General features: G+C 42.2%; 1 protein-coding gene across 3 annotated transcripts in view; it reads left to right on the top strand.

Annotated features, from left to right (window-relative positions):
* NDRG3 (NDRG family member 3) overlaps nt 1–26,865 on the top strand; it is a 398,435-nt gene that overhangs the window by 60,387 nt on the left and 311,183 nt on the right. For all 3 annotated transcript variants that reach the window (XM_053721374.1, XM_053721302.1, XM_053721225.1), the window contains exon 5: nt 12,356–12,476. In XM_053721374.1, the coding sequence (XP_053577349.1) occupies nt 12,356–12,476 (121 nt within the window). The remainder of the gene's footprint in view (nt 1–12,355; nt 12,477–26,865) is intronic.

Raw genomic sequence — 26,865 nt, 5'->3', positions numbered from 1 at the left:
AGGACATTTCTGTAGCATCTGAGGGTGAAATCTCAGACAGTATAATTCCTTCTTCTGAGGCTGAAGTTTTATCCTTCAGATTTAAGCTGGAACACCTCCGTCTTTTTTACTTAAGGAGGTTTTGGCTCCCTTGGACGACTCCGACACGACTGTCGTAGTCAACCCTAAGAAGTCTAGTAAATTGAACAAATACTTTTACGTTCCCTCTGCGGTGGAGGTATTCTTTGTACCAGGCCGTGCTACAGAGATTATTGCTCGGGAGTTGGGGAGGCCTGGAATTCCTTTTTCTCCATCTCCAATTTTCAAGAAAATGTTTCCAATAGCGGACTCCATTAAGGAGTCGTGGAAGGGGCGATCTAGCTACAAGGGTAGTGTTTTTGGGGACCATAATAGATTCCCTATCAATGAAATTATTTCTGACAGCGGTCAGAAAATCCAAGATTTTCAACTCTTGCCTTGCCCTTCAGTAATTGGTGTGATGGTAGCTTCCATGGCCATCATCCCATTCACTCGGTTCCATCTCAGAGCTCTGCAGTTATGCATGCTAAGACAATGGAACGGGGACTATGCGAATCTGTCTCCGTGAATAGATCTGGATCAGGCGACAAGAGAATCTCTTCCGTGGTGGTTGTCTCAGGAACACCTCTCCCAGGGAACTTGCTTCCGCAGACCTTCCTAGGTGATTGTGACCATGGATGCCAGCCTTCTGAGTTGGGGAGCAGTCTGGGGCTTGATGAAGTCACAGGGTCTATGGACTTGGGAGTAGTCAGTTCTCCCTATAAACATCCTAGAACTGAGGGAAATCCTCAATGCTTTTACTGGCCTGTCCTCAGTTAGCTTTAGCCCGGTTTATCAGGTTCCAGTCGGACAACATAACTTCGGTGGAGTACATCAACCACCAGGGAAGTACTCGGAGTTCCTTGGCCATGACAGGGGTGGCCCGAATTATTCAGTGGACAGAGACCCACAACTGCTGTTTATCGCGATCCACATTTTAGGAGTGGACAATTGGGAAACAGATTTTCTTAGCCGACAGACTTTTCATCCTGGGGAGTGGGAGCTCCATCCTGAGGCGTTTTCCAGCTTGACCCTCAGGTGGGGTTGCCGGAGCTAGATCTCATGGCATCTCGGCAGAATGCTAAGCTTCTGAGGTATGGTTTGAGGTAAAATGACCCACAGGTCGCCCTGATAGATGCTCTGGCGGTCCCTTAGAATTTTAGTCTAGCATACCTCTTTCCCCCGTTCGCTCTCCTTCCACGAGTCATTGCTCGGATCAAGCAGGAGAGGGAGTCTGTGATTCTCATAGCACCGGTGTGGCCTTGCCGGATCTGGTATGCAGACCTAGTGGAAATGTTATCTTGTCCCCCTTTGAGACTACCTCTGAGGAAGGACCTTCTACTTCAGGGTCCCTTCCTTAATCCAAATCTCATTTCTCTGAAGCTGGCTGCTTGGACATTGAACACTTTAATTTTGTCTAAGCGTGGGTTCTCAGAGTTGGTCATTGAGACCTTGATCCAGGCTCGTAAGCCTGTGACCAGAAGGATTTACAATAAGATATTGCGTAAATATCTGTATTGGTGTGAATCCAGAGGCTACTCTTGGAGTAGAGTCAGGATTCTTAGGATTTTGGCTTTTCTCCAGGACGGTCTGGAGAAGGGTTTGTCGGCAAGTATTCTGAAGGGTCAGATTTCTGCTTTGTCTATTTTGTTGCATAAGCGCCTGGCGGATGCGCCAGACGTGCAATCCTTTTGTCAGTCCTTAGTCAGAATCAGGCCTATGTTTTAAACCTGTTACTCCTCCCTGGAGTCTTAACCTTGTTCTTAAAGTTTTACAACAGGCTCCGTTTGAGCCTATGCTTTCCTTAGATATTAAGAGGTTATCTTGGAAGGTTTTGTTTCTCGTTGCTATTTCTTCTGCTCGGAGAGTCTCGGAACTCTTGGCGCTGCAATGTGATTTTACTTATCTTATTTTTTATTCAGATAAGGTGGTTCTTCGTACCAAGTTAGGTTTCCTTCCTAAAGTTGTTTCTGAAAGAAATATTAATCAGGAGATTGTTGTTCCTTCTCTGTGTCCTAATCCTTCTCCTAAGGAGCGTTTGCTACACAACCTAGATGTTGTGCGTGCGCTGAAATTCTACTTGCAGAGGACTAAGGGCTTTCGCTAGTCTTCTGCTTTGTTTGTTTCTCTGGGAAATGCAAGGGTCAGAAAGCTATGGCTTCTTCTTCTTTATCTTTGGGTCAAGGGTATTATTCATTTAGCATATGAGAGTACTGGACAGCAACCTCCTGAGAGAATCACGGCTCATTCCACAAGGTCTGTTTCTTCTTCCTGGGCTTTCAAAAATGAAGCTTCGGTGGAACAGATTTTCAAGGCTGCAACTTGGTCTTCTCTGCATACTTTTTCTAAAATTTATAAATTTGATACTTTTGCTTCGGCTGAAGCTTCTTTTGGGAGAAAGGTTCTTCAAGCGCTGGTGCCTTCTGTTAAAGTTACCTGTCTTGTTGCTCCCTTATCTGTGTCCTCTAGTTTGGGTATTGATTCCCAACAGTAATTGATGATGATCCGTGGACTCACTGTGCCATTAGAAAGAACAAAATTTATGCTTACCTGATAAATTTTATTTATTTCTTGACAAGGTGAGTCCACGGCCGCCCTGTTTTTCAGACCCTTTTTTTTTTTAGGTTTTATGCACCTCTGCACCTTGTGTTATTTCCTTTCTCTCCTTTCCCTTGGTCAAATTCACCTCTGCACCTTGTGATACTTAACAGCTTTGCTGTGGTGCTCTTTGCCTCCTCCTGTTGGCCAGGAGTGATATTCCCAACAGTAATTGATGATGATCCGTGGACTCGCTGTGTCAAGAAAGAAATACTTTATGGGGTAAACATACATTTTGTTTTCTTCTTAAACGGGGAGAGTCCACAGCTGCATTCATTACTTTTTGGAATTACAGAACCTGGTCACCAGGAGGAGGCAAAGATACCCCAGCCAAAGGCTTAAAGTTAATGTAAATTTTGATGCTAAAGTGCCCGGTTTTAAAAATTCAATTAAAAACAGGGGCACTTTAATCAAAATTTACATTTCACTCGTGTTGTGAAAAAATACTTACCTTTTAAACTTGACAGCTGCTCCAGCTTCCTCTGGTCGTCGGAAGCCATTTCTGATGTCAGAAATGATGGATCGGTCATCCTCCAATCACCTCTTCCCCCACGGGGGAATCCAGTATCTGATTCAACACTGATTGGAGGAAGCCGGATTCCTGATTTTAGACCCAGGAAGAGGCTTTGCGACGGGAGGAGGAAGCTGGAGCAGCTGTCAAGATTAAAAGGTAAAAGGTATTTTTTCACAACACGAGTGAATTGAAAATTTTGATGAATTAAAGTTCCCCTGTTTTTTAATCGAATTTTTAAAAAACGGGCACTTTAGCATCAAAATTTACATTCACTTTAAATGCCTCCCCCACTTTCCTCATCCCCCCCAGTCATTCTTTGCCTTTTGGCAGAGAAGTGTCGGAAAATTCGGTTTAGTCTCTTATGGGGAGTAGTACTCTTTGGAATGGGACTGGAGTTTTAAGTAGTCCTGTCAGCCTCTCAATGAGAGCATGGATGAAGGTTAGAGTCCGGAGATGCAGGGAGAGTCTTTCTGCGAAACCATCCCGACTCATATTAACAGCTGCAAAGACAATCGGCGTTGACGAGTTTCGCTGCCTGCTTTCTTCGCTCAAGTCCATGTCAGAAGTGATGCAGCTATCTCTCACACTTGAAGGGCCGTGTTTCTGTTCCACGGCGTAGATTGCGTTAAGATAGTTTCATTTTACTTTCAATATGAGAATGTAATGTAAAAGAATAAGTCAGGGTCTGAGTGGGACTCATTTTATCTTATGGAATCAAGGGTTAATATCTCCTGAGGGAGGTTAATGAACAGGGTGGACTTTAATCATGTTTATGTGATTCTGTCTGCTAATGTGTAGTGATGCTTGGGCTTGTGGCTATTTCGTAACTTACCGGACTTTTTTGCCAGGCTGCGCGGTCCTTGTGGACTGACGCGCTTTTCTTTGGCCTGCATGGTGCACTTTGTGACTGGGCATGGTCACGTTTATGTTCTCCATTTCCATATTCCTGACCATGTGGCGATGGAGAGAGAGTGTTTCGCTAGGGTCAAAGGAGGTGGTGAGTGCCCCAGCCATTGGGGGTGTAAGATCCGTTTTATTTTTTATCCATAATTTCAATCACCAAGTTATGGAGGATTCTGATTTTGTGGAGACGAATGTCTCTGATTCAGATTCTACTTCTTGCAAAGAATATGAAATGGCCCAGCGATCTGCCCCTGAGGTTTCCATATCCCGCGAGGCGCGCCCCCTATCACCTTCTTTTGCTACGCAAGCAGGTGTCCCAAATGCTGTTACCCCTTCTCCGGAAGGCGACTTGTTTCCTCCAGAAGTTACAGCATGGTTCCGCATGGCCATACCTATGTCGTTGGTGCATTTACATCTTCTAGGAAGATACTGTCCGTGTTCTGTTAACCAGGACTCGTCAGGCGTGGGATCGTCTGGAGATCAGCCCTCTGGGGAAGCGGCTTCTACTGAGGCTTCAGGGGTCCAACCCTCGGGGCCGGGGTCATTAGTTGCCCCGGCGGAGGTAAGTCTTGCTTTTAGTTATAGACTGGAGCGCCTTCGTGTCCTGCTGAGGCATGTTTTTGCAGTGCTGGAGGATTCCAGTCCTAATGGGTCGATGAATTGTCGGTCTTCTGTTCCAGACAGCAAGCTGGGTTAGACGAATTGGGATGAAGTCAATCTCCTTGTCTCCATTTTTCTTTTTTTGGGGTAGCTTATTCGTGTTCTGAGCTTTGGAAGAATTGGGTGTGTCCATTCTTCTTGGGTGTTCACCTGCGGGTGCTGCCTTCATTTACTTTGATCCGGTTAGGATGTATTTTATTTAATTTTGAGAAGCTTATGTCTGTTATAGTTTTTCCTTTTGGAAAACATTTCTTTCTCTTGTAGTGTGTTCAGTCCACGGGTCATCCATTACTTATGGGATATATTCTCCTTCCCAAAAGGAAGTTGCAAGAGGATCACCCAAGCAGAGCTGCTATATAGCTCCTCCCCTCACATGTCATATCCAGTCATTCTCTTGCAAGTCTCAACAAAGAAGGAGGTCGCGAGAGGAGATAGGAGTTTTTTTACCTAATTATTCTTCAATCAAAAGTTTATTATTTTAAAATGGCACCGGAGTGTGCTGTTTTTTCTCTCAGGCAGTATTTAGAAGAAGAATCTGCCTGCGTTTTCTATGATCTTAGCAGACGTAACTAAGATCCACTGGCTGTTCTCGCACATTCTGAGGAGTGGGGTAACTTCAGAAAAGGGAATAGCATGCGGGGTCCCCCGCAAATAAGGTATGTGCAGTAATATTTTCTAGGAATGGAATTGACTAAGAAAACACTGCTGTTACCCATATGATGTAAGTACAGCCTTTAATGCAGTAGTAGCGACTGGTATCAGGCTGATAAATGTATGCGCAGTTGAGTTATTTTCTAGGGACTAGAATTTGACTGAGAAAATACTGTTAATACTGAAATAAATGTATGAGCCTTAACTGCAGTAGAAGCGACTGGTAGCAGGCTTAGTGATAACTTTGCATAACACTGGAAAGTTGTTTTTAAAACGTTTACTGGCATGTTATTCGTTTTGTGAGGTACTTTGGTGATAAATCTTTTTGGGCATGATTTTTTTCCATATGGCTAACGTATATTTCTGCATAGAAACCGTTGTAACAGGTCTCCCACTGTTGTAATATGAGTGGGAGGGGCCTTTTTTATCGCCTTGTTGCGCAGTTAAAATTCTAGCACAGTCTTCCTGCTTCTTCCTCCTTGATCCAGGACGTCTCCAGAGAGCTCAGGGGTCTTCAAAATTCATTTTTGAGGGAGGTAATAAGTCACAGCAGACCTGTGACAGTGTGTTTGACTGTGATAAAAGCGTTAAATCTTAAATTGATTATCCGTTTTTGGGTATTGAGGGGTTAATCATCCGTTTGCTAGTGGGTGCAATTCTCTGCTAAATTCATACATTTACTGTTAAATTTGTTGGCTATAACTGAATTAGTTCATTGTTATTTCAACTGTGACAGTTTTTTTGTGTTTTTTTAAAGCGCTGCAGCGTTTTTTCTATTGCTTGTAAATTTATTGAAAGATTTTTTCCAAGCTTGCTAACCTTCATTGCTAGTCTGTTTAAACATGTCTGATACAGATTAATCTACTTGTTCATTATGTTTAAAAGCCAATGTGGAGCCCAATAGAAATATGTGTACCAATTGTATTGATGTTACTTTAAATAAAAGTCAGTCTTTACTGGTAAAGAAATAATCACCAGACAACGAGGGGGAAGTTATGCCGCCTAACTCTCCTCACGTGTCAGTACCTTCGCCTCCCGCTCAGGAGGTCCGTGAGATTGTGGCGCCAAGTACATCAAGGCCCTTACAAATCACTTTGCATGATATGGCTAATGTTATGAAAGAAGTATTATCTAATTTGCCTGAGTTAAGAGGCAAGCGCGATAGCTCTGGGTTTAGGACAGAGCGCGCCGATGACACGAGAGCCATGTCCGATACTGCGTCACAATTTGCAGAACATGAGGACGGAGAGCTTCATTCTGTGGGTGACGGATCTGATCCGGGGAGACCGGATTCAGAAATTTCAAATTTTAAATTTAAGCTTGAGAACCTCCGTGTATTGCTAGGGGAGGTGTTAACGGCTCTGAATGATTGCGACACGGTTGCAATCCCAGAGAAATTATGTAGGCTGGATAAATACTATGCGGTACGGGTGTGTACTGACGTTTTTCCTATACCTAAAAGGCTTACAGAGATTATTAGCAAGGAGTGGGATAGACCCGGTGTGCCCTTTCCCCTCCTCCGATATTTAGAAAAATGTTCCCAATAGACGCCACCACACGAGACTTATGGCAGACGGTCCCTAAGGTGGAGGGAGCAGTTTCTACTTTAGCCAAGCGTACCACTATCCCGGTGGAGGATAGTTGTGCTTTCTCAGATCCAATGGATAAAAAATTAGAAGGTTACCTTAAGAAAATGTTTGTTCAACAAGGTTTTATATTCCAGCCCCTTGCATGCATTGCGCCCGTCACTGCTGCAGCGGCATTCTGGTTTGAGTCTCTGGAAGAGGCTATTCGCACAGCACCATTGGATGAGATTATGAACAAGCTTAAAGCCCTTAAGCTAGCTAATGCATTTGTTTCGGATGCCGTTGTGCATTTAACGAAACTAACGGCTAAGAACTCCGGATTCGCCATCCAGACGCACAGAGCGCTATGGCTTAAATCCTGGTCAGCAGATGTAACTTCTAAATCTAAATTGCTTAATATTCCTTTCAAAGGGCAAACCTTATTCGGGCCCGGCTTGAAAGAAATTATTGCTGACATTACTGGAGGTAAGGGTCACACCCTTCCTCAGGACAGGGCCAAACCAAAGGCCAAACAGTCTAATTTTCGTGCCTTTCGTAATTTCAAGGCAGGAGCAGCATCAACTTCCTCCGCTCCAAAACAGGAAGGGACTGCTACTCGTTACAGACAGGGTTGGAAAGGCAACCAGTCCTGGAACAAGGGCAAGCAGGCCAGAAAACCTACTTCTGCCCCTAAGACAGCATGAAGAAAGGGCCCCCTATCCGGAAACGGATCTAGTGGGGGGCAGACTTTCTCTCTTCGCCCAGGCCTGGGCAAGAGATGTCCAGGATCCCTGGGCGTTGGAGATCATATCTCAGGGATACCTTCTGGACTTCAAAACTTCTCCTCCACAAGGGAGATTTCATCTGTCATGGTTATCAACAAACCTAATAAAGAAAGAGGCATTTCTACGATGTGTACAAGACCTCTTAGTAATGGGAGTGATCCACCCGGTTCCGCGGACGGAACAAGGGCAAGGTTTTTACTCAAATCTGTTTGTGGTTCCCAAAAAAGAGGGAACCTTCAGGCCAATCTTGGACCTGAAGATCTTAAACAAATTCCTAAGGGTTCCATCGTTCAAAATGGAAACTATTCGAACCATCCTACCCATGATCCAAGAGGGTCAGTATATGACCACAGTGGACTTAAAGGATGCCTACCTTCACATACCGATTCACAAAGATCATTATCGGTACCTAAGGTTTGCCTTTCTAGACAGGCATTACCAGTTTGTAGCTCTTCCCTTCGGGTTTGCTACGGCCCCGAGAATTTTTACAAAGGTTCTGGGCTCGTTTCTGGCGGTATTAAGACCGCGAGGCATAGCGGTGGCTCCGTACCTAGACGACATTCTGATACAAGCGTCAAGTTTTCAAAATGCAAAGTCTCATACAGAGATAGTTCTAGCATTTCTGAGGTCGCATGGGTGGAAAGTGAACATGGAAAAGAGTTCTATGTTCCCACTCACAAGGGTTCCCTTTCTAGGGACTCTTATAGATTCTGTAGAGATGAAGATTTACCTGACGGAGTCCAGGTTATCAAAAATCCTAAATGCTTGCCGTGTCCTTCATTCCATTCCAAGCCCATCAGTAGCTCAGTGCATGGAAGTAATCGGCTTAATGGTCGCGGCAATGGACTTAGTGCCATTTGCGCGCCTACATCTCAGACCGCTGCAACTATGCATGCTAAGTCAGTGGAATGGGGATTACTCAGATCTGTCCCCTTTACTAAATCTGGACCAGGAGGCCAGAGATTCTCTTCTCTGGTGGTTGTCACGGGTTCATCTGTCCAAAGGAATGACTTTTCGCAGACCAGATTGGACGATTGTAACAACAGATGCTAGCCTACTAGGCTGGGGTGCAGTCTGGAACTCCCTGAAGGCTCAGGGATCGTGGACTCAGGAGGAGAAACTCCTCCCAATAAACATTCTGGAATTAAGAGCAATATTCAATGCTCTTCTAGCTTGGCCTCAGTTAGCAACACTGAGGTTCATCAGATTTCAGTCGGACAACATCACGACTGTGGCTTACATCAATCATCAAGGGGGAACCAGGAGTTCCCTAGCGATGTTGGAAGTCTCGAAGATAATTCGCTGGGCAGAGTCTCACTCTTGTCATCTGTCAGCGATCTACATCCCAGGCGTGGAGAACTGGGAGGCGGATTTTCTAAGTCGCCAGACCTTTCATCCGGGGGAATGGGAACTTCACCCGGAGGTGTTTGCTCAACTGATTCTTCGTTGGGGCGAACCGGAGCTGGATCTCATGGCATCTCGCAAGAACGCCAAGCTTTCTTGTTACGGATCCAGGTCCAGGGACCCGGGAGCGGTGCTGGTAGATGCATTAGCAGCCCCTTGGGTTTTCAACATGGCTTATGTGTTTCCACCATTTCCGTTGCTACCTCGACTGATTGCCAGGATCAAACAGGAGAGAGCATCGGTGATTCTGATAGCGCCTGCGTGGCCACGCAGGACCTGGTATGCAGACCTAGTGGACATGTCGTCCTGTCCACCATGGTCTCTGCCTCTGAGACAGGACCTTCTAATTCAGGGTCCTTTCAACCATCCAAGCCTAATTTCTCTGAGGCTGACTGCATGCAGATTGAACGCTTGATTCTATCAAAGCGTCGTTTTTCGGAGTCGGTTATTGATACGTTAATACAGGCTCGGAAACCTGGCGTAAATATTTATATTGGTGTGAATCCAAGAGTTACTCATGGAGTAAGGTTAGGATTCCTAGGATATTGGCTTTTCTACAAGAAGGTTTAGAAAAGGGTTTATCCGCTAGTTCGTTAAAGGGACAGATTTCTGCTCTGTCTATTCTTTTACACAAACGTCTGGCAGAGAATCCAGACGTCCAGGCTTTTTGTCAGGCTTTGGCTAGGATTAAGCCTGTGTTTAAAGCTGTTGCTCCTCCATGGAGCTTAAACTTGGTTCTTAAAGTTCTTCAGGGTGTTCCGTTTGAACCCCTTCATTCCATTGATATTAAGCTTTTATCTTGGAAAGTTCTGTTTTTGATGGCTATTTCCTTGGCTCGAAGAGTCTCTGAGTTATCTGCCTTACATTGCGATTCTCCTTATCTGATTTTTCATTCAGACAAGGTAGTTCTGCTTACTAAACCTGGGTTTTTACCTAAGGTTGTTTCTAACAGGAATATCAATCAAGAGATTGTTGTTCCTTCATTATGTCCTAATCCTTCTTCAAAGAAGGAACGTCTTTTGCATAATCTGGACGTAGTCCGTGCCCTGAAGTTCTACTTACAGGCAACTAAAGATTTTCGGCAAACTTCTCTGTTTGTCATTTATTCTGGTCAGAGGAGAGGTCAAAAGGCTTCGGCCACCTCTCTCTCTTTTTGGCTTCGTAGCATAATACGTTTAGCCTATGAGACTGCTGGACAGCAGCCTCCTGAAAGAATTACAGCTCATTCCACTAGAGCTGTGGCTTCCACCTGGGCCTTTAAGAATGAGGCCTCTGTTGAACAGATTTGCAAGGCTGCAACTTCGTCTTCACTTCATACCTTTTCAAAATTTTACAAATTTGACACTTTTGCTTCTTCGGAGGCTGTTTTTGGGAGAAAGGTTCTACAGGCAGTGGTTCCTTCTGTTTAATGTTCCTGCCTTGTCCCTCCCATCATCCGTGTACTTTAGCTTTGGTATTGGTATCCCATAAGTAATGGATGATCCGTGGACTGGATACACTTAACAAGAGAAAACATAATTTATGCTTACCTGATAAATTTATTTCTCTTGTAGTGTATCCAGTCCACGGCCCGCCCTGTCCTTTTAAGGCAGATCTAAATTTTAATTAAACTACAGTCACCACTGCACCCTATGGTTTCTCCTTTCTTGTCTTGTTTCGGTCGAATGACTGTATATGACATGTGAGGGGAGGAGCTATATAGCAGCTCTGCTTGGGTGATCCTCTTGCAACTTCCTGTTGGGAAGGAGAATATATCCCATAAGTAATGGATGACCCGTGGACTGAACACACTACAAGAGAAATAAATTTATCAGGTAAGCATAAATTATGTTTTTCTCGAATTTGATACTAGTGATTTTGTGGTCGCTTTAGCACTTCCGCGGAAGTTAAATAATAAGTGTTAGGACATTGTTATGTCTATTATTTATTTTGTCTATCCCTACTAGGGCTTTGACTTTTCTGGGGCCTTGGACAGTTATGAGGTGCCCTATGTGTCAGGCTGGTCCTGGTCGGGCACTAGTTTTTCTGTTCCTTGAGGTCTATATCAAGCACGTGGTGGCCGTTATACTGGCTGGCCCGGTTGGGGTGCCGAGTTTGCTCACTTTGGTGAGGAGTTAGTTTTTCTTGATTTTACATTTTATAGGAGGCCTTTCGTTCCTAGACGTCAGGCTGGTCCTCGTTTATTCCTTGGGTAGGGCATCAGAGAGGATTGTGCTCAGTCCTCAATGTCCTGTTCCTGATTTGTTGGCGTGGTTACAGAGATCGGATCCTGCTAATGCTTACTCTGGGGGTTCCTGAGGTCCTTTGGCTTCGGAACTAGAGTTTCTCCTTCCCGATAGGGTTGGTAATTCAGATGACTCTTATCCTTTATTGGTATTTCTTTTTTGAATCCTTGGCGACCTCTTCCTTAAAGGGACACTAAATATAATTTTTTTTTTCTTTAAAACTTAAAAAACAGAGCAGGAGCGAGCTGCACTGTGTATAATGGCGCGGTCGGGCCGGGCTGTGACTATACAGCTGACCCGATGCGCTGTGTGAAAAAAACAGACCCGCTCAGAAGAGCACAGAGAGTGGGTCTGAAAAACTGTCATTTTTTTAAAAAAAATCAAAGGGAATATTAGGCTTTATAAAGATAAGGCTAATATAATGTTATATAATTCTGCACTATGTGCAGAATTATATAACATTATTTTTGAGGTTTACTGACACTTTAAGCCTTTGGCTGGGGTGTCTTTGCCTCCTCCTGGTGGCCAGGTTCTGTATTTCCCAAAAGTAATGAATGCAGCTGTGGACTCTCCCCGTCAGAAGAAAATAAAATTATCAGGTAAGCATAATTTAAGTGTCCCCCCCCCCCCGACAGCTTATTTACTCACACGCAAAAGCTTATTTAAAGTGAGAATTCCTACACACTCCCCTGCTCCCTGTCATTATGACCCCTATTCTTGCCAGTCCTACTTTAGCTTAAACCTAAAAAGTCTTCTGGAAGTAAACATGAACACTTCCTGAGACATGGTGTCCCACACTTGGTATCCAGTAATGTTGATAAAGTGTCAGTTTTAGATGTATGGATGCTAGCTTTTTTTTTTTTTTTTTCTGAGGTGGCCTGATTCTTGGGAATCATCATGTTCTGCTCTGATACAAATGCTAAAACCAGCATCTCTGAATATATGGGTATGCTTGTTTACACTTTTTTTTTTTTTTTTTTCCCTATCATTCAGACAAATCCTGCTTTAATACATTCTTTAACTTTGAAGACATGCATGAAATTACCCAGCATTTTGCAGTTTGTCATGTGGATGCCCCTGGGCAACAGGAAGGAGCACCATCATTTCCAGTTGGGCAAGTAGTAAATCTTCTTTGCTTCCCAACTGTACTGCCAAATTGAAACAATGTTGCTGAAGCTATGATGTTATGGTAAATTATTTGTCTAATAAGCATATTTTACCTTGCTTTATTCTAAGTAGTTAAGTAACTATACAATAATGGATATTGAAATAAAAAATAACTTAAACAAATTTAATGGTTAAAGTATATTTCTTGCATAAGATGTCCAAGAGTCATTGTATGGGAATTCCCCTTCCTAACCAGTAGGAGAGGTAAAAATACCCCAACACACCTTTAAATCCCTCTAATTTTGTATCCTTAATGAGAAATGAGGTGAAAGTAAAGTGCATATCTGCTCATCGTTGAGAAGTGTTCTCTAACCGATCTGAGGACCATTTCCTCCTTGCAGTAAGTACCCTGTTGGTCTGAGGGATATACAATGAGTTATCAGCCCGGCAGAAAAAGATCTTTTCTCTGTAAGAAATGTCACAGGCTTCCCAGGTGAAATGTGGACTTGTCCACTATTCCCCTGGGCTTTAGATACTGTTACTTGTTCAGATCCCTGTCATAGTGCTTACACTTCCTAGGATGGGCTCGTCTAAAGGAAGCATGTTGCTGCAGGTGAGGTAAGTGAAGTGAACGAAGGTGCTAACAATTTAAATCCTTGCACCTTCATAGCCAACCAGCTATTTGTATGAACATGTACACATGTGCCACATAGTCTGCATATGTATAGTTGTACACCATACACCTTATATTAGTAGTTTTATAGCACTTTAAAAATTAGATTTCTTCTACAAGATATGACGAGTCCACGGATTTCATCCTTACTTGTGGGATTTATCCTCCTGCTAACAGGAAGTGGCAAAGAGCACCACAGCAGAGCTGTATATATAGCTCCTCCCTTCCCTCCACCTCCAGTCATTCTCTTTGCCTGTGTTAGTAATAGGAAGAGGTAAAGTGAGGTGTTAGTTTAGATTCTTCAATCAAGAAGTTTTTTTATTTTAAAATAGTGCCAGAGAGTGCTATTTGTCTCAGGGAAAGCGTCAGTCTCTTGCTTCCCAAGAGTAGTGAATACATATTATTTTCTGCCCTGATGTTGATGATCTTAGCAAACATTATCTAAGATCCATGATGGTTCCCACAGCGCAGCTGAAGGTAGTGTAAGAAAATCTTTAGTGTGGAGAACGGTGTCTTGCTACAAGCAGCATTGAGGTATGTTCAGTCTTGTTTTCTGGGGAGACTTGATACTTTAGAACAGGCTGACATTGTCCCCTATATGGGGAAGGGTAAGCAGTATGCACTACGAAAAATGGATATGGTGTACCTGAAATCCCTTTATTTATTTATTTATTTATTTACTTATTTTATTGCCAGAAGTATATAAAGACCTTGGTGGCTTATCTTGGGCTGGACGCTGGGAGACTTAGCACGGTTAATTTTATTGCTTGATGCAGGACTCAGTGTTACAGTTTGGTCTGCATTAGAGGACACTTGGCACATATTTTTTATTTTGTCAGGCATGTTTGCACTGCGACCCATGCGGGTCTTAGTCAGGATAGAGTATTTTACGTGCTCAGTCGCGCAGTCTTCATCCAGATTGCATAGCTAGCAGAGGCTGGAGGCCTAAGTTGTCTGCAATCGATAAGTCCTTCCATGCAGGGGCCAATAATTGAATAGTTGATAAATTTATGTTCTGAGTGATAATTATTGTATTTTGGCATATCTAGCAAGTGGATGCAATATTAAGGCACATTAAAATAGTTTTTTTCTGGCCAAAAAGCGTTTTTGCAGTCTTCAGTAAAATAGTTGCACTTTTAAAATTTAAAGGCGCAGTACAGTGGTTTTTTTTTTTTTTTTTTTTTTGGGTATTAATTTTTTTTGCTTTTAGTATAATTCAAGACTCAATATTTAGCAAGGTACGACTATTATCAGTACTGCTAGTCTTTTTAACATGTGAGGAGGAAACTCCTTGCTCTGTGTTTAGATGCCACTGTGGAACCCCCTCTGACTTTTTGTCCCTCGTGTACAGAGAGGGCCTTACAATGCAAAGCACAAATTTTATGTAAGGAAAATGTGTGTAAAGATGATTCTCAGGCTGAAGGGAATCGGGGTGTACCGCCAGCTTCTCCCCAAGCGTTACAAACCTTTAACGCCCACCCAAGCGACACCTGGTTCTTCAACCGCGTGTAATTCATTTACTCTGCAGGATATGGCTGCAGTTATGTCAACTACCCTTACAGAGGTGTTATCTAAGTTGCCAGTGTTACAGGGTAAACGCAGTAGGACAGAGGACAATGTGAATGCTGATCACTCTGATGCGTTGTTGGCTATTTCCGATGTACCCTCTCGGGGATCTGAATTGGGGGTTCGGGAACTTCTATCTGAGGGGAATTTTCCGAATCGGGAAGTGCGTTACCTCAGACAGACTCGGACGTCATGTCCTTTAAATTTAAGCTTGAACACCTCCGTCTTTTACTTAGCGAGGTTTTAGCGACTCTGGATGACTGTGACCCTATTGTGGTACCACCGGAGAAGTTGTGTAAGATGGACAAATGCTTAGCGGTGCCTGCTTACACTGACGTTTTTCCGGTTCTTAAGAGAATTTCGGAGATTAAGAGGAAATGGGACAGACCGGGTATCCCGTTCGCACCCTCTCCTAATTTCAAGAAAATGTATCCTATATCTGACACTGTTCGGGACTCCTGGCAAACAGTCCCTAAGGTGGAAGGAGCTATATCTACCCTGGCTAAGCGTACAACTATTCCTATTGAGGACAGCTGCGCTTTCAAAGACCCTATGGATAAGAAATTGGAGGGTCTTCTAAAGAAAATGTTTATTCCTCTTTATTTCCTCTTGCAACCTACGTCATGCATTGTACCAGTTACAACTGCGGCGACCTTTTGGTTTGAGGCCTTAGAGTCTTTTAAGACTGAGACTCCTTTAGAGGATATCTTAAAAGAATTAGCCATCTTGAGAGCCTTAATTCTATCTATCACAGATGCCGCCTTTCAAATTGCTAAGTTGGTGGCTAAGAATGCTGGATTTGCCATTTTGGCGCGTAGAGCATTATGGTTAAAGTATTGGTCTGCTGATGTGTCATCTAAGTCAAAGCTTTTGGCTATTCCTTTCAAGGGTAAGACCCTATTCGGGCCTGACTTGAAGGAAATCATTTTTGACATCACTGGAGGTAAGGGTCATCTCCTACCTCAGGATAAGACTGTTAAATTGAGGGGTAAACAGAATAATTTTCGTTTCTTTCGGAATTTTAAAGGAGTACCCTCTTCTTCCTCTTCCTCCACAAAACAGGAAGGGAATTTTGCTCAGGCCAAGTCCGTCTGGAGACCCAACCAGGCTTGGAACAAGGGTAAACACAAGAAGCCCGTTGCTACTGCTAAGTCGGCATGAAGGGGCGGCCCCCGATCTAGTAGGGGGCAGACTTTCTCTCTTTGCCCAGGCTTGGGCAAGAGATGTTCACTGGAATTCAAAAATTTTCTCCCAAGAGGGAGATTTATTCTTTCACGATTGTCTGTAGACCAGATAAAGAGAGGCGTTCTTACGTTGTGTAGAAGACCTCTCTACTATGGGAGTAATTCATCCTGTTCCAAGACTAGAGCAGGGGCGGGGGTTTTACTCAAATCTTTTCGTGGTTCCCAAAAAAGAGGGAACGTTTAGACCCATTTTAGATCTCAAGAAACTAAACAAGTTTCTCAGTGTCCCAACTTTCAAGATGGAGACCATTCACTCAATTTTACCAATGATTCAGGAGGGTCAATATATGACTACCATGGACTTGAAGGATGCATACCTTCATATTCCTATCCACAAGGATCATCATCAGTACCTAAGGTTTGCCTTCCTGGACAAATATTTTCACTTTGTGGCTCTTCCCTTCGGGTTGGCCACAGCACCCAGAATCTTCACGAAGGTTCTAGGGTCCCTTCTGGCGGTTCTCAGGCCGCGGGGAATAGCAGTGGCGCCTTATCTGGACAATATTCTGATTCAGGCGTCGACTTATCTAACAAAATCTCATACAGACACAGTGTTGGCATTTCTGAGAACTCACGGATGGAAGGTGAATCTAGAAAAAAGTTCACTAATTCCACAGACAAAGGTTCCCTTCTTGGGAACTCTGATAGATTCTATAGACATGAAGATTTTTCTGACGGAGGTCAGAAAGTCAAAGATTCTAAATACATGCCGAGCCCTTCAGCCCAATCCTTGGACATCAGTGGCTCAGTGCATTGAGGTAATTGGATTGATAGTGGCGGCAATGGACATCATTCCGTTTGCTCAATTTCATCTCAGACCACTGCAACTGTGCATGCTCTTACAGTGGAATGGGGATTATTCAAATTTATCTCCTCAGATAAATCTGGACCAGGAGACCAGAGACTCTCTTCTTTGGTGGTTGTCGCCAGATCATCTGTCCCAAGGAACGGGTTTCCGCAGGCCCTCGTGGGTGATAGTGACGACGGACGCCAGTCTACTAGGCTGGGGTGCAGTCTGGAATTCCCTGAAGGCTCAGGGTGTATGGACTCAGGTGGAGTCTCTACTTCCAATCAATATTCTGGAACTGAGAGCAATATTCAATGCGCTATAGGCTTACATCAATTGGCTTCGGCTTACATCAATTGGCTTCGGCTTACATCAATCATCAGGGAGGAACGAGGAGTTCCTTAGCGATGACCGAAGTATCCTAGATAATTCGGTGGGCGGAGGCCCACTCTTGTTATCTGTCAGCAATCTACATCCCAGGAGTGGACAACTGGGAAGCGGATTTTCTAATCAGACAGGCTTTTCATCCGGGGTAGTGGGAACTCCATCCGGAGGTATTTGCCTCACTGATTCTCAGATGGGCAGACCGGAGTTGGATCTAATGGCGTCTCAACAGAATGCCAAGCTCCTAAGATACGGATCCAGGTCGAGGGATCCTCAGTCCGAACTGATAGATGCCTTGGTCGTTCAACCTAGCTTATGTGTTTCCACCATTTCCTCTCCTTCCCCGAGTGATTGCTCGGATCAAACAGGAGAAAGCTTCAGTATTTCTAATCACGCCTGCGTGGACACACAGGATTTGGTATGCTGATCTAGTGGACATGTCCTCTCTGCCTTCGTGGAAACTTCCAGTGAGTCAGGACCTTCTCATTCAAGGTCCTTTCCAACATCCAAATCTAATTTCTCTGCAGCTGACTGCTTGGAGATTGAACGCTTTATTTTATCTAAGCGGGGATTCTCTCATTCGGTCATAGATACTTTGATTTAGGCACATAAGCCTGTCACTAGAAAGATCTATCATAAGATATGGCGTAAATATCTTTTTTGGTGTGAATCCAAGGGCTACTCATGGAGTAAAGTTAAGATTCCCAGGATTCTTTCTTTTCTCCAAGAAGGATTGGAGAAAGGGTTATCAGCGAGTTCCTTTAAAGGAAAAATTTCTGCTTTGTCAATTTTGCTACATAAACGTTTGGCAGATGTTCCAGACGTTCAGTCTTTTTGTCAGACTCTAACCAGAATTAAGCCTGTGTTTAGACCAGTTGCTCCACCCTCGAGTTTGAATTTAGTTCTTAGTGTTCTTCAAGGGGTTCGGTTTGAACCCATGCATTCCATAGATATTAAGTTGTTATCTTGGAAAGTTTTGTTTTTGGTTGCTATTTCTTCTGCTCGTAGAGTTTCTGAGCTTTCAGCGTTACAATGTGATTCACCTTATCTTATCTTCCATTCTGATAAGGTGGTTTTATGTACCAAACCTGGTTTCCTTCCTAAGGTTGTTTCTAATAAGAATATTAATCAGGAAATCGTTGTTCCTTCATTATGTCCTAACCCTTCTTCTAAGAAGGAGCGTATGTTACATAACCTGGACGTGGTCCGTGCCCTGAAGTTTTACTTGCAGGCGACTAAGGATTTCCGTCAATCATCTTCATTATTCATTGTTTTTTCTGGAAAGCGTAGGGGTCAGAAAGCTACGGCTACCTCTTTCTTTTTGGTTGAAGAGTATCATCCGTCTGGCGTATGAGACTGCTGGACAGCAGCCGCCTGAAAGAATTACGGCTCATTCCACTAGGGCTGTGGCTTCCTCATGGGCATTTAAAAACAATGTTTCTGTTGAACAGATTTGCAAGGCTGCAACTTGGTCGTCTCTTCACACTTTTTCCAAATTTTACAGATTTGATACTTTTGCTTCATCTGAGGCTGGTTTTGGGAGAAAGGTTCTTCAAGCAGTGGTGCCTTATGTTTAGGTTCCTGTCTTGTCCCTCCCTTTCATCCGTATTGTATCCCACAAGTAAGGATGAAATCCGTGGACTCGTCATATCTTGTAGAAGAAAAGGAAATGTATGCTTACCTGATAAATTGATTTCTTCTACGATATGACGAGTCCACGGCCCACCCTGTTATTTTTAAGACCGGTTTAGATTATATTATATTTTTTATAAACTTCAGTCACCTCTGCACCTTTGGCTTTTCCTTTCTCTTCCTAACTTCGGTCGAATGACTGGAGGTGGAGGGAAGGGAGGAGCTATATATACAGCTCTGCTGTGGTGCTCTTTGCCACTTCCTGTTAGCAGGAGGATAAATCCCACAAGTAAGGATGAAATCCGTGGACTCGTCATATCGTAGAAGATATCAATTTATCATCAGGTAAGCATAAATTTCCTTTTTTTTTTTTTTTTGCTGTTGCTTTAAATTTAGCGTGGTCAGCTTAGATCACTCAGAAGTTACTTTTGAGTTGTACACCATGTATTTGCCTTCACCTTTGCTGAGTTTCATCTTGTCTCCTTAAGGAACTTGGCTTTAACACTCATAGTGCTAAGGGTTAACCATTTCAGCTCGCCTTTTCTGATAAATCCTTTCCTGTTCCTGTGTTGCTGTAACCTTTTTTTTTTTTTAATTTTTTTTAATAATAATTTTTTATTGAGGTTTTATATTACATACAACAGAAAAATGAGCATACATCGCCTCATAATGCTAACAGTTAACATATCAAAATATACAGAACAATAACAGTTGCAGGTCAATGCAATTATATAGTAAGAGCAAGGCTAACCAAACCTCTATTTTATATTTTTTCATCTTAATTTAGCAGACTAATTAGCAGGCCACTCATGGGCCATGTCAGTTGTGATCAATAAATCAATATGGTAGTCTGAAGGATAGCCACTTTTGGGCTTTGTAATAGTTGGGGGAGGAGCAGGGGAAAAAACAGCAGGTAAGCACCGCTCAGAGTATGGAAGAAGGGGAGATAAAAGGGTGGGGGGGGAAGGGAGGGCGGAGATATTCAGAATGAGTCTGCTGTATGTTGTGGAGATCAGATATATAGTGCCTATGTCATTACAAAAAGCCAAGACATAGTATGCTACAGTAGATGATATATAAACATATATAAATATACTTTGCAATAAGGAATAGCTCTAGGTACTTTATGGCATAAGTTGAACTGTTTTCAACGCATTGACTAGGGGTGACTCCTGACCAAGTTATGCGAGAGGGGGAATACTAGGGGGTATGGAAAATATATAGGACTTCTGAATGAGCTCCTCTCCAGGGGAAGTGCCAGCTTTAGGCAATGTGGGGAAAAGGAATATGGGTATGACCCGCAGGTAACAAGTACCTGCGGGAAAGGAAAGAGAGGAGCTCAACAGGAACAGAGAGTTTCTACACAAGGGATATGTCCTTATTAGCATAGAACAGATACGGATTATGTAAAGAAGATTCCCCTGCATAGGGGGAAATGGAAAGATCTCTAAGGGGATATTTCTATAGATGTACAGTCTGGTTTAAGATATGTGGTCACTCTATACTATATAGCTATGGACTTGATAATTCAACCCTAAAACTAATATGCCATCAGAGCGCCAAAAATGTAGTCATTAACAGTAAATAAATGGTTATATATTACTTGAGCCACAGTGCTATAAAAGTTCGCGTGAGAAAGCTGTCAATAATCTAACATAAAAATAGTTGGTGCATAGCAGTGGTAGTGGCTATAACAAATGTAGACAGAGTGACTATTGTGGGTGGAGGCAAAATGGTTATAAGGTAAACCTCTGGAGACCAGACCTAAAAAAGGCTATCACTTATATAGAGAATATATACCAGTGTCTAAATGATATATTACCCAGCATGTACACTTATCTTGAGAGAAGCAGAAACTGTGACATGAAGTAGCAACATTGCAGCAAAAACACTGTGTCACATATGATGCAAACGCATTAGTACATGCATTAACTATATAGGTAAAATGTAGTATTTGCAGTTAGGGCATATAAAGGAATATGTTTAAACTGAAGCTGGGTAGCACATAGTCACTGGGTTAATAATTATCTCACTGGAGAGGTTAAATACATCATAGGGTAGGATTGAAATTCCACTATCCCTTCAGCCTGAGCTGAGCACAATTACTTAAAAATATGTAATAGCAGAGGCTCGTCTATCCAACGAAACACTGTCTCCAGTAACCACCCTTAAGGCAGGTGCAAAATCTCAAAATATTGTAATTCAAAGATCTGGTATTCTTTACACACAAATAGCAAGGGATTTGCATGTATTTAACTTTTCAGGAGTCAGTTAGGGTCCTATGCTTAGAAGGTTGTGTGTGCTTTCTTAGTGATACTCACATCTTAGGTGCATGTAAAACTATGTAACCTGAGAGGCTATACTGCAATTAAAATATAGACAGTCCCACTAATGCTAAGTAACCTCCTTACACACATATCAATATATAAATATAATATAATCATATATATGAGCATGTTATTTTTGCTTCAGCTTAGAGTGACTATGAACCTTTATATAGTCAAGCTAAATTGTTAAGCACGTGGTCATTTGGAGACTAAGATATGTATACAAAATATATCACCTATATAATCTAACTTACATATTTCCCGGCTGGGGTAGTTAGGCTCATAACAATTGGACCATGGAACCAAATTGGTCAACACAGTGAAATCTAGGGTAGCAAGCAACTTATTGTGGTCAAATAGAGGATAACACATTTATGTAACAAAATTGGAGTACTGACCACTAAATAATATAAGATAAGGCCAGTGTGGGCAATCTGAATTATAAGCTTGCAATGTTATATGAACACAGGTTTCAAGACAATAGTAAATGATAGATCAAATAACATTACATTTGTACGTTTGAGCAGGCAAGCTTAAACAAAGATATAACTATAACACAGCAGGACATGCATAGTGAATTGGGGAGTGTAAATCCAGCTTCTAAGGGTACAGACGTGTAATAAAAGGAGATATCCAATTTTAAGAGTTACCAAGAAAAAATAGTCAACAGCAAAGTAAGATATCAGAACGTTCCACTAAACCTAGTTCAGTCAGTGAGGAGTAAATTATTTATATGTCCAATAGGGCTGCTGACAAATTAAGTATATATACCGTTCTGCAAGGGGTTGTCCGGAATGTGATCTTTAGCCAACACCACTTCTACAGAGACCATCCATCTCGGTAAGAATATGAGAGGGGACTCTGCGGTGTGAATACTGATCAAGCGCGCTGATGAGAAGGATAGCACACGAGCCTGACAGCTGCTCAGAGGGGTCAGCGTTGCTAGGGAGAGGTTTAACGAAGTAGCCTGATCTCCGTTGAGCTGGAATGAGGTGATTGATGTAGGAGCCAAATCGCGTTTCAGAACCACCTTGCGCAGCTTTTCTCCGCTCAGCTCCCGGTTCAGCTGAGAGCTGCACTGGATCAATGGGCTTTGTGAGATCGGCAAGGTACAGATCATGTGACTCTATATCGTGAGTGTCCCCATTTACCAGTGTCATCCTTTTTCTCAATTGCCAAGTAGCAGCGGGGTATAAACTTGTAGGTGATAGTGTCCCCCCATTTAACTCAAACACCTTTGGCAATAATGATGCCTGTTGTGTACGTGCGGTGCGGCAGTACTGCTCTGGTAGAATCTCCCATACCTTATGATTGGCCGCATGATTATTCACCTCCACACCTCTGGCTTCTGCTGCTCTCAGTGTTCTCAGCTGAGGAGGTGTTCGTTCGTCGCATGGGCTGCCAGAAAAAGCGCTCCCCTCTGTCAGAATGTAGATCACTGCAGGTGGCATGCATTTCGTCGCCATATGGAGAGGCCGTGAGCAGCTCGTAGTTTGCTGCACATTTAGTTTACTTCTCTGATGGGTCTCATATTTTTCAGACAGCTTTGTCCGGTTGAGGAGAGGGAGCTGGCTTTGGGATCTAGCGGGCATTAACAAGGGTTTTGGTCCATCTATGGAGAGTCCTGGTATTGTACCGCCATCTTGCATGCCATGTGAGGTGGAGACAGTGTTGGATAATTGCGCCAGAAGTAAGCTCAGTTCTGAGTAGTGGTCTTCCAAAAGCTCACAGATGGTCTCTTCAAAGTGGTGCAGAGCAGCATCCATGGCCATGTCACAGTTATTGTAGGGAATATGCTTTGTAGTAGCAATATGGAGTCGAGATCTTATAATCACAGCAGGCGTTATAGGCCAAAACAATTAAGGTTGCTTAAAAAGCTTCAAAATCAGCAAATAGTGGGTTTTTGCTCCGGAGGATATTCCAAAATATAGTTATCTCCTATCACTGGAGTTTTCAGCCGTGTAGCTTACTATAAAGTTAGTTAAATACCCATTATTGAAAAGTTTAAACTAGAGAGCTCCCAGCACACACGTCTGTTCCCTTTGCTGGCAAGCTCCGCCTGCTGTAACCTTTTTAAGCGTGTGAAGATGGTGAGGTTCTCTGATCAATAGAGCTTGGTTTTAAATGTGGGGTACAAGTTTTATTTAACCCTTTATGTGCTGTTATTTGCTATGTAAAGCCTTTGCTGTTTTTCATAGCTTAATTGACTGTGCCTTATTATTACTGTTTCCCTCTTAAAAGTTACTCAGTTTTACACTGTGTATATTTACTTTAATATTAATGAGTTATTACCTGTTTTGCCTCCAGCTGTTAAAGGATTACTTTCTGTTATAATTTTTAAGCTAAACAACCAACATATTAAAGTTAATAAACATTAATTAAAACCTACTGACCTATATTTTCTCCAAAACAAAGTTTCATAACGTTCTAAAAGTTATATCTTTTATTCGCCGATGATGTCACGTTATCCTGCCCACTATTTTCAGCACTGTGTGTTCAAAATACTTAAACCATTAACTTTGTGTTTAAAGCGCCATTTTGAAACCTAGGTATTGTAAACGGATTGGTGCAGAGCAAAGGATACCCACGGAGTGGGTTTGGAAAACAATTAAATTTGCAGACAAGATTTCTGATATATGGTAGAGATATGTTAATGAAATGCTATTGATCAAAAGCGTATTTGGGGTAGTTAGTTGGTAACATGCATAGAAAATATTTACTTACAGTGGCCCTTCAAGTGCAAATGTTTGCAAGGAATTGGAGGTGGTCCTTCTTTGGCCTTTAGCTCATCAGGGACTTCTCTTAAGAGCGGCCTTTCGAAGTTGCACATTGGGTGATAGTGGTGTTCCCGAGTCTGAGGACTCTTAAGGCTGTGACACACTGCAAGGGATGCGAGGCGAAGCAGCTGCTTCGCACCACGTTGCATTGTTTCTAAAGTTAAAATATTTCAACTCTGAGTGCTCAGCTACGCAACCTGTCGAGGCTGAGAACACAGAGATGAAAAGGCAGGACACATTGAGCACGCACAGCCGCATCTACATGCTGTGTGCCGCTCCGCTTGCAGTGTGTCACAGCCTTTACTCTGAGTATAGTCTCTCAGGATCCTGCTGCTATAGCAGAGGATTTGTCCTTTAATTTCAGGCTTGAGCATTTTCTAGCCTTATTTTGGGAAATTTTAATTGCTTTAGAGGTAGAGGATTGTAAGCAGCCATTAAAGAGGGTTATGTTCCATCTGCTAAGATTAAATGTATTAGACGTGGGCATTCTCATGCTTCGTTGGCATCCGAATGCGGAAGAAGGCAGATGCTCCTGCAATTTCTTCGGTGCCACATTTATTCTTGTGAAATTGCAACCCACTACGATCTGTGCACATTCAGATCGTACTGTGTTGCACTTTCACACAAATAAATGCGGCTCCGAAAAGAGCTGTACGGCATGAGCAGCTGCCTTCTTCCACTTTTGAATGCTAAACAAGCATTCAAATTCCCACATCTAAAATCTAGGTTTCCTCTTCTTTCTGTGGATACAGAGATATAGTAAACTATCCCTAAGGGTGAATGCAGGTGTACCACTATTCATTAGAGGATAGTTCCTCTTAAGTTTCCTTTAGATAAAAAAAAAAAAAAAAAAGCTTGAACATTTTAATAGGCAATCCTTTTCAGCTGCAGGCTTTATTTTTCAACCTTCTGACACTGTTGCTGGTGTAGATGCTGCTACTGCTTTTTGGTGCAACCTTTCAGAACTTGATTCTGGGGAAACCACTTTTCAATGAGATTCAGGATTGCATTAATCTCCTGATAAAAACAAATGCTTTTATTTGTAATGCAGCAGTGTAAATTATTCACATTAATGCAAATAATGCTTATTTTGCTGTGCTAGACAAGCTTTGTGGCTTAAAGGGACAGTCAACACCAGAATTTTTAACATAGTAAATAAGGTTAAAAAAAGACCGAAGTCCATCGAGTTCAACCTATACAAATCTAAAATACTTACAAAAAGCTCCAGTTGAGCTTAAATAACCCCACTAAAAGGGGATCCATTTAATACTAGCAATCATATCCATGAATTTTGTTTATATACAGAAATGTATCCAGACTATTTTTAAATGTATCTAGGGTATTGGGATTCACTACCACCTTTGGTAATGAGTTCCATAATTTTATTGCTCTTACAGTGGAAAAAAGTTTCCGTTGCAGGAGATGAAATCTCCTTTCCTCCAACCTTAAATTGTGACCTCTTGTCAAACTATTTTCTTGGAATATACTGAGCTTCTGCCATCTCTGTATATGGGCCTTGAATATATTTATATAAAGTAATCATGTCACCTCTCAAGCGCCTTTTTTCTAAAGAAAACAGACCCACTTTGGCTAGCCTCTCCTCCATAGGTTAAATTCTCCAATCCCCTTATTAGCTTTGTTGCCCTTCTCTGAACTTTTTCTAGTTTTGCAATATTTTTTTTTGTCATCGGTCCCCAGAACTGCACTCCATACTCAAGGTGAGGTCTTACCTGGGCGTTATATAGTGACAGAATTATGCTTCCCTCCCTTGAATCAATGCCTCTTTTAATACATGCTAGTATTTTATTAGCCTTTGAAGCCACTGCCCTGAATTTTGCACCCTTCTTTAGCTTGTTATCTATTACTACTCCCAAATCCCTTTCCTCCTCTGTTTGGCTATGTCTTGTCCCTTTTAAAAATATGTTGCCTGCTTATTTTTACTTCTAAAATGTAGAACCTTGCATTTTGCCGTATTAAATCTTATTTTCCATTTAATTCCTGATACTTCTAATTTTTGCAGATCCCTTTGTAATGAAAGTTCATCCTGCTCCGACCTAATGACCTTACTTAACTTAGTATCATCTGCAAAAATAGTGATGTCACTATTTAATCCTTGCTCCAAGTCATTAATAAAAATATTAAAAAGAACACGGCCCAGTACTGATTTTGTTGTTTAAAAAGATAGATAATCCCTTTATTACCCATTCCCCAGTTTTGCATAACCAACACAATTATAATAATACACGTTTTACCTCTGTAATTACCTTGCGTCTATGCCTCTACTGTTTCCTTATTTCAAAAATAAAAATGGTTAGTAGTCAGCGCCAGGAGAGCAAAGCACACAAACTCACTATAAAAAATGGCCACCTAACAGAGTCGTACAGAAGAATAAATAAATTATGGGGACATAGGAGCTCCACCCAAAGGGGGCTTAAGTGTGCTAGTGGAAAAGCTGGGCCCAAAGAGATTATCACTATGGGTATATAATGGCCAAAAAACACCTAGTACTGTAATACTAAAAGAGCATAGAAATAACGCATAGTACTGCATTAATAACACAAAATCTTGCAAAGTTATTAACAATCTAGAGTAAAATGTTTAAAAGCAACGGTGAAAAACATATGTCAAACATATGACAAAATAAGGGTAAAACAAAAAAAGAAAAATAAAGAAATGAATGATATTAATGAGTCTGAGCTCAGATAAAGGGACGTCCCTTATATAAAGCAACGGTATAGTCCCAAAGTCTATACAGTCACAAAGAGTAAAAAAAATCCAGGTGAGATTTAATGTGGAAGGATCCAGAGAAGAGAGGAAAATACTTTTTTATCCAGGGGAGGAAAATATTTTATCCAAAACTTCTGGTTCAGGGTAAGAACATCTAAAGGTACCTGTGGAAGAAAAAACAAACAGGTGCACAAAAACAAAAAAGGCTAGCTAAACTAAAAGGAAAAAGTGTTCACCATATACAAATAGGAACTTGGGCTGGTATGTCACAGGAGGTCA

The sequence above is a fragment of the Bombina bombina genome, chromosome 1 (genome assembly GCF_027579735.1).
Source record: "Bombina bombina isolate aBomBom1 chromosome 1, aBomBom1.pri, whole genome shotgun sequence".
Classification (NCBI taxonomy): domain Eukaryota; kingdom Metazoa; phylum Chordata; class Amphibia; order Anura; family Bombinatoridae; genus Bombina; species Bombina bombina.
Note: the sequence above shows the minus strand (reverse complement) of the source record. Positions and strands in the feature narration are given on the sequence as shown.